At 33.9% G+C, this 7,001-nt stretch overlaps 1 protein-coding gene across 1 annotated transcript; it reads left to right on the top strand.

Moving 5' to 3' along the window:
- Positions 1 to 333: 333 nt before the first annotated feature.
- On the top strand, positions 334 to 5,811 carry LOC149780813 (uncharacterized). Its single transcript, XM_089936426.1, has 5 exons — positions 334 to 368; positions 1,370 to 1,500; positions 2,549 to 2,638; positions 3,254 to 3,400; positions 5,477 to 5,811. The coding sequence occupies exons 1-5, from the start codon at positions 351 to 353 to the stop codon at positions 5,688 to 5,690; spliced, it is 600 nt and encodes a 199-aa protein (XP_089792552.1). The 5' UTR covers positions 334 to 350; the 3' UTR covers positions 5,691 to 5,811.
- Positions 5,812 to 7,001: the final 1,190 nt, after the last annotated feature.

The raw sequence follows: 7,001 nt of genomic DNA, 5'->3' as shown, positions 1-7,001 counted from the left end.
ACCAGATCCAATCAGATTATATTTTGCCGGTATCCACCGGTTCACTGTTGAAATGCTTAATGTTAATGGCATTGTTGATATCATTTATTTTACCATTGATTAAAAATGAGTACCTTAAGGCTAATGTTAGTAAATATTTGTCACAAAATCGTTACATCAAAGAATTCGTGAAGTTAAAAGCATGACAAAATCGACGCCACTGGTTAGCCATGTTGACCAATTAGATTGGTCCCTGTTAACAGTGACAGCCAACCGTATCACTTTGAGAGTATTTAAACAACCTGGTGCTATACAAAAAATCAATACAGACTCCAAGACATCTGTACAGAAGTGAGAACAAAAGAGAGAAGATGAACTTACGATATTTGGTAAGTAGAGTTGAATTAAAATAGCATCTACATTTTTTAAAATGTATTTCTTGTTTTCGTCTTCTCTAATAGACCATACATTCATTATTTATGTTGCCGAAGTGTGGGAGAGATTACAATACGAATTCGTGATTACAACATAGTCAATTCCATTGATGAGCATGAAATAAATTATTCATATAATTATTTAATTATCTATTGCTATGAGTGTTTATTGCATAATTAGCTAGCATGCAGAAAGATGAATTTTGTAAACAACGAATAGTCCAAATAGTATCAATTATTTTCCTTTATTCTTTGCACTTTTGCTTACGGAGACCGGAAGCTAGGATGCTATAATAGTATCGACGAACACGCACTTTAACAAAATTGGCTAGAATGTCATATCCCATAAAGCTTTAATATTTGTTGTGAATCTAACACAGATAATTGATATTGCATATTTATAGTTGATACACGTAATTTTCCTGTAGCTAATGGCAAAATATAAATGGTATATTTTGTGCTTTTATTACTAGATGAATATTGGCACGAATAGGGCCCTTCGATGTAAGCAAAGATATAGTAAATCCAAAGATATAGCGCATCCTCTGTACACTACATGCAGCCACATATATTTTACCATGACTTGCTACTTGATTTTGTGAAAAGGATAAGGCAAACGCGAACACATCTCAAGTCTTAAAGCTTACCCTGAGGTAGAGAAGAAATTGTACATTGACTTCTTCTTGATACGAACACACTACCGTGTAATCTAGGGTGTGAGAGACTGACGCTCTAATTGTGGACTACATCTTTTAGAATGCTCAGAAGTGAAAATCTTCGGCATGGTTCAAAATAAAATGACTTCAGTGATTCCGCTGTTCCAAAAAGCGGAAGAATAGCCCTATTCTAAAAATAAGTTTGGGGGTTTTACGTTAATACAATTACTACTACTATTATTACAATTGCTGTAATTTTTATTATTATTATTATTATTATTATTATTATTCACGATTTAGGTTTGTCCTCTGACTTTTATACTGCTGCTATGTCCCTCAGTGTACACCCAAAGGTGTGACTCTGATATTCCGGAAGATGTACTTCTCGAAGCACAATTTCTTCCTGCTGATGATACAACTGCGTATCCTGAGTAAGTATGAAAGCCGGTCTAACATTCTTTATTATTATTCTGTTGTAAGGAAAACATTTTATCGTTTTTTCCCACTTTCTTTACGATCATTTTGTTCTTCTGCAAATTTTCAAAAACTGAGACTAATGTGATATTATTTTTTTTCTGAGCGGAAGGGGATTTCTTTGTTTCTCTGTTTTATTTCCCTTGTTCATTACATTTTTGTTGTTATTTCATCGACCATATTGATTGGTGTCAGGAACTTCATATCCCAATATGAAGATGGATAATGGTAGATTTTCTCATCATGTTCTATGACGTTTTATCTCCTTAAAAGAAGAATCTACAACAGTGAGAATACACGTTTCTGTCAAGCACCTTGTCCTTTATTTGTCTTAATCCTAGGCAATTGTTAATAAAATATTAATTTCCTCAGATTAATTTTCTTCACGCGTCATTGCTCTACTCGTTGTCAATTGTGTTCCTCCACCTTTTTAGCTTAACAATACCTCAGAGAAACATACTTCATTTAAAGTTTCTGATAATTAGACTTTTGCTTCCTTGCTTTAAAATAAAAGAAAGACGCTTATCGATTTTCATACACTAAAAGTAATTCATGCTGATGAAAATGCAGTGAGTGTTTTCTTTGATATTGCAAGATACTGCACTTGATCTCTGAACTCCATATACCTACCACCGGGTAACAATCCAATCAAGAGTTTGTTCTATTTAAAAAAGGACAATTGTCAGCTCTCAAACTGAGCTCTCTGGAATTTATTACATAATATCATCTTCAGTGCGATGTTTGGCTGACCATAATAAGTCATTGTTAGCTGACTGACCTCATCTTTATCAGCTTTACTATAGAATATTTTGCAAATTTAAACTGTTTTAACTTCTTTGTCTTTCATCCAATTTTGTGTTAAAATTTTAACTATGAAACAATAGTTTGATTTAATAAAGTGCTAAACGTTTGAAACAAAATCGGTGTTAAAATAAATGATGTGCGGATAAGTAGATGTAATTATTTAGACATGAATCTGATTAATGTCATACCCTCGTATTTCAGGGCCCAGTTACCTGGCCTTTTGGCTAAAGAATCCACTGCAGTTCAGGATTCTATCAAAGCCGCCCAAGCTGAGACCATGGACACGATAAGGTTGGAAAATCATTCTTCTTCTTGGTCATGCCAGTCCATTCATCAGTCATTCAATCACTATATTCATGATCGGTATTCAGTCTGTCAAACATGTCAGTTTGAAATCTATCTCCATATCCTAATATTGAGGGAGAGTAACCAATTTTAGCATGATGTTTCAGGAGGATTAAGTGTGTGTGTGTGTGTGTGTGTGTGTGTGTGTGCGTGTGACGCATATGCTCAAAAACTGCAAATAGTTCTTTGACAGTGCAACTTATTTGAATTTTTCCAGGCATAACAATTTCGTATACAATGTAGAACGTGCTCTCTACGACTAGATGAATATGTGTGATTCGCAGAAATATTCAGGTTCAAACTTTAAAACAACCTTAGCAAATTAAAGAAGGAAAAAGATTTCGACTACTATCTGTGAAAATTGTTATTGGATCAAATGTTACTGCAGTGATTAGATATTCACTGGTTTTGTACTTGATATATTCTAAAAGTAATATTTAAATTTTTACCATTTATGTCCTTAAAATGGGTGGGGACGGTTTAACTTTACATTTTTAATTGAAAGATTGTGGATAGAAATCCAAATAACAGGGAAGTTTAATTTTTACTTTTGTGTAACAGTGATGTGATCAGTCACAGCGACTACTATTACGATGTGTGCCCCACCTACACCTATCTGCTTTCGTATCAGTGGTGGTATTTCTACTACAACAACAAGCAGCTGAAGTGTTTCGCTATACAACCAGTTTACATCACAACGTGCAAAACGTAAGTAAATTTCTTCACTTTCTTTGTCTGTGTGTCCGTTCCTGCATCTTTGTGTCGGTTATACAGTTCTGAATTGCATTAATGATGCTGATGTCTCAAAATTCAAACAACCATCATTTCAAGCGTTTTTCGTCAAACAAAATTACATCAGTTGATGTAGACCGACATTCGTAGATTGACTCTGTTTTTCAAAATGTTTTTTCTTTATCCTATAAGTGTATGTATGCCTATCTTTTAAAGTTACTGCCTTTAACTGTTCTTACTTCTGTTTCTTCTCTGGCCCATTCTTTGTACCTATTTGTGCCATCCGTCAAGGAGAATAGACAATACTAAACAAGGCAGAATCTCAATCTCGATTTCGTCGACGAGAAGATGAAATTGCAAATATCCAGAGAAATGTGGCGCAATTGACCAATGCACTTATTTAATGCTATCAGGAATGATTTTCCTCAAATAGCCGTACCAATGATTTCCGTATGTCATCAAACGAGAATAAACATATACATGTTTTACCGCCATGAAAACCTTCCAGGAAACATTTACGTCAGTACAATTCTGCAACGTTATCTTGAAGCAAACAAAGATGGAATTCTGTAACGTCATGATAAAAAAGCAAACACATATGGAATTCAGTATTCGGGAACTTATAATGTGAAGAGTAGTTTAATTTGATCAGCTGGTGTATTAAAACATTGAATTTTGACTGTTTAAATTTCTAATTATACTTTAATGATGATTGCACACATTACCGCATTTTTATTTTTATTCCATTCAAAGTCAGTAATAAAAGAAGTTATTTAATCGACTCTAATATAAAGTTATGGAGACACTTTCGTGGCGGTGTGACTCATAATATTGCCCCCCAATATTAATCAGTATAACTTTAAAGCCATATTTATTCTTGTACATTCTGTTCAAACGGATATATATATATATATATATATATATATATATATATATATATATATATATATATATATATATAAAGAGGGAGAGTGAGAAGGAGGGAGAGCGCAATAGTACACAGAGTTTAGAATTACAGGTCAAAGGATACATTTAGCGCGCTGGCTGTCTTCTTGCACCCTTCCATGTATTCATCTTGCTGCTAGTTGATTTGAGAAAGATGTTCAGATCAATAACACATTAGTGTATAAACTAAGCCCAGTCACGTTTCTGTTTTTTCATGTATCATTTCATTATTATTTTATTATCACCATCTTACACTATCAACCTCAGTACCCACATCCCATAAAGTGGATCAAAATGACCAACACTGTTGTGCACATCTATAAACTTACCCCATTACTATCCCAGGGCAACAGTCTCTATATTCAAAGGTCAGCAATCAGCATAACACACTCGAACACTGGAGGACAACCAGAATTACATAAATTTTGCGCTTAGGAACTGCACGTTTTTCTCGATCAAAACAATATTTATGGATTATATATGATGTTAATAACTTAGGTATCAATATTTTTTCAACCGTACCTTGAGATTGGGATAAAATAAATAAGCCTGAAAATAAAAAAAAATTGGTCAGCATAGATAGTCTTTCAGTCATCCTGAGATAATCCACTAATGTAGAGTTATGTGCTTAATTACAGTCATCTAAATCTGTTAAGCTGACAAGTTTAATATGATCCAGACCATGAATAATGTCTTAAATTGTTATGTCTAAAAAAATATATTCCAATCTTCAATGCCCTTTTTCATATTCTACTAATGTTTAATATATTATTTCTTCAATTTTCAAACAAAAAAAAAAATGGTGTGATATAAATCAAAATGTCCGTGCATATATACTTGAATCTGCTGTGATTCATTGCTAATAATTACTCTCTGAAGTCCCTCCCCTTGCAATGAACATATTTGTCCGTATGCAAAAAATCCGTATTGGATTCTAAATCCACTCAGGTGGCTCGATAGGTATAATTGTATGATTAAAAGTGAGATACACCTTTAACAGAAAAACGATTTTATATTGTAATTCTCATATGCTTCCCACTTCTAGATAATGTTTAGAATAATTTTGATGACCACGGTCACATTCTCATTTAAAATGTATCTTTTCAGACGGTACTGCAATTGGAACAGTAACGTATTCTATTGGTGGAACCGATGCGTCCAACAATGGCGCTACCAGTATTTCTGGGCGGTCTGTGTAGATCAGACAGGCATGTGGTCCATCCGTTACCTGAAATGGAGACTTCCCTACTGCTGCAGCTGTCAGAGATACTGGAAATACACTCTCGACCAGTGTTTAGTTTCGGACAAAACAGGGCGTTAAACCTGAATAATTCTTCAGCTTCTGACATCGAATTCAACAAGCACGTTAGAGATTGAACTGTCTTCACGTGTGGTCCAAGTGTTCCAATATGATGTCAGGAAAAATAAAATATTCTACTGCATATTATTTTTATTCATTAGTCAATCCTATTTTCCTCTTTGCGCCACACAAGTGTCTGTGCTTGATTACATTTCTCCTATAAGAAAGAAGCCCCAAAATGATCACGCATGAAAAGAAATGTTTTCTTTAGTTATGCATCTCTCTTCGCCCACTCTCTCTCTCCCTCCCTCTTTTTTCTTATATATATATGTTAAACGTGTATTGCAGAATCTAAATTGCAGAATCTAAATATTTTAAAATGTAAAAGTTTCTTTTTTCAATTAAGTAACAGCGGTTAATCGGTATTGACGCAAAATGAAGAAACAACAGAATGCAAATCAAAGATTGTTGACTGTAAGAATTTGCATTAATAGGAAAATCTAATTTTTTAATATCTTTATTTCCCTTATATGGAAAATGTTTACATCTCGTGAAATTTCAATGATACAATGTAGATACTATACACATATTTTGTTTACATAAAATACAATTAAACACATGTAAATTTCCAAGGCAGTTAAGATATATTACAAACAACATTGTATTGACGGGATGAATGAGGTCTGCATAACCATGTCCAGTGTATCTGCTGCAAAATAAAGTTCTTCATCTTTTGCGAGTAAACGTCACCTCCGTTGCAAATTGATTGGTTTCTTCGTTTAGTTGCGAACGTTTATTTTCATTCATATTGATTACATAAATATAAGACACACTTATGATTTAAAGATGTATTAAATGAACAAAGTCGAGCACCACAAACACGGTTAGCAATTGAACATCGAGCGCACTGGCTTTCACATAACGGCTATCTTATGGAAACTAATTGGAATTATAAAAAAAAAGAAAAACACGAGGAACCAGCAAGAGGCAATTCAAACATTTCAATGTATTTATAGTTCATTTAAATCATTATTATAGTTTAATTAAGATTGCTGCCAACCATTAAATTCTTGTTATCCTTCTGGCTCCATTTCTAATTTTCCCTCTTCTGTTGCTTCGTGTGACTACATTTGCCATCATTCATAGGTCCAGAGACATCGTCGCATGACAAAGGCGAAAATCACCACGTTCGTATCTTAACGGATTTTCTCTAGTAACATGAGAGAGAGAGAGAGAGAGAGAGAGAGAGAGAGAGAGAGAGAGAGAGAGAGAGAGAGAAATGTGGTGGTTGGGTTGGGGATGCTTACCATAAAGGCATTTTATTTATTCATT

The sequence above is a fragment of the Sinohyriopsis cumingii genome, chromosome 16 (assembly GCF_028554795.1).
Source record: "Sinohyriopsis cumingii isolate HCF-2022 chromosome 16, ASM2855479v2, whole genome shotgun sequence".
Lineage (NCBI taxonomy): Eukaryota > Metazoa > Mollusca > Bivalvia > Unionida > Unionidae > Sinohyriopsis > Sinohyriopsis cumingii.
Note: the sequence above shows the minus strand (reverse complement) of the source record. Positions and strands in the feature narration are given on the sequence as shown.

Excerpts from the sequence above, each read along its gene's own strand:
- LOC149780813 (XM_089936426.1), top strand. Across the intron at positions 1,501-2,548 it reads GATACAACTGCGTATCCTGA|GGCCCAGTTACCTGGCCTTT; the intron begins GTAAGTATGAAA and ends CTCGTATTTCAG. Across the intron at positions 3,401-5,476 it reads TACATCACAACGTGCAAAAC|ACGGTACTGCAATTGGAACA; the intron begins GTAAGTAAATTT and ends GTATCTTTTCAG.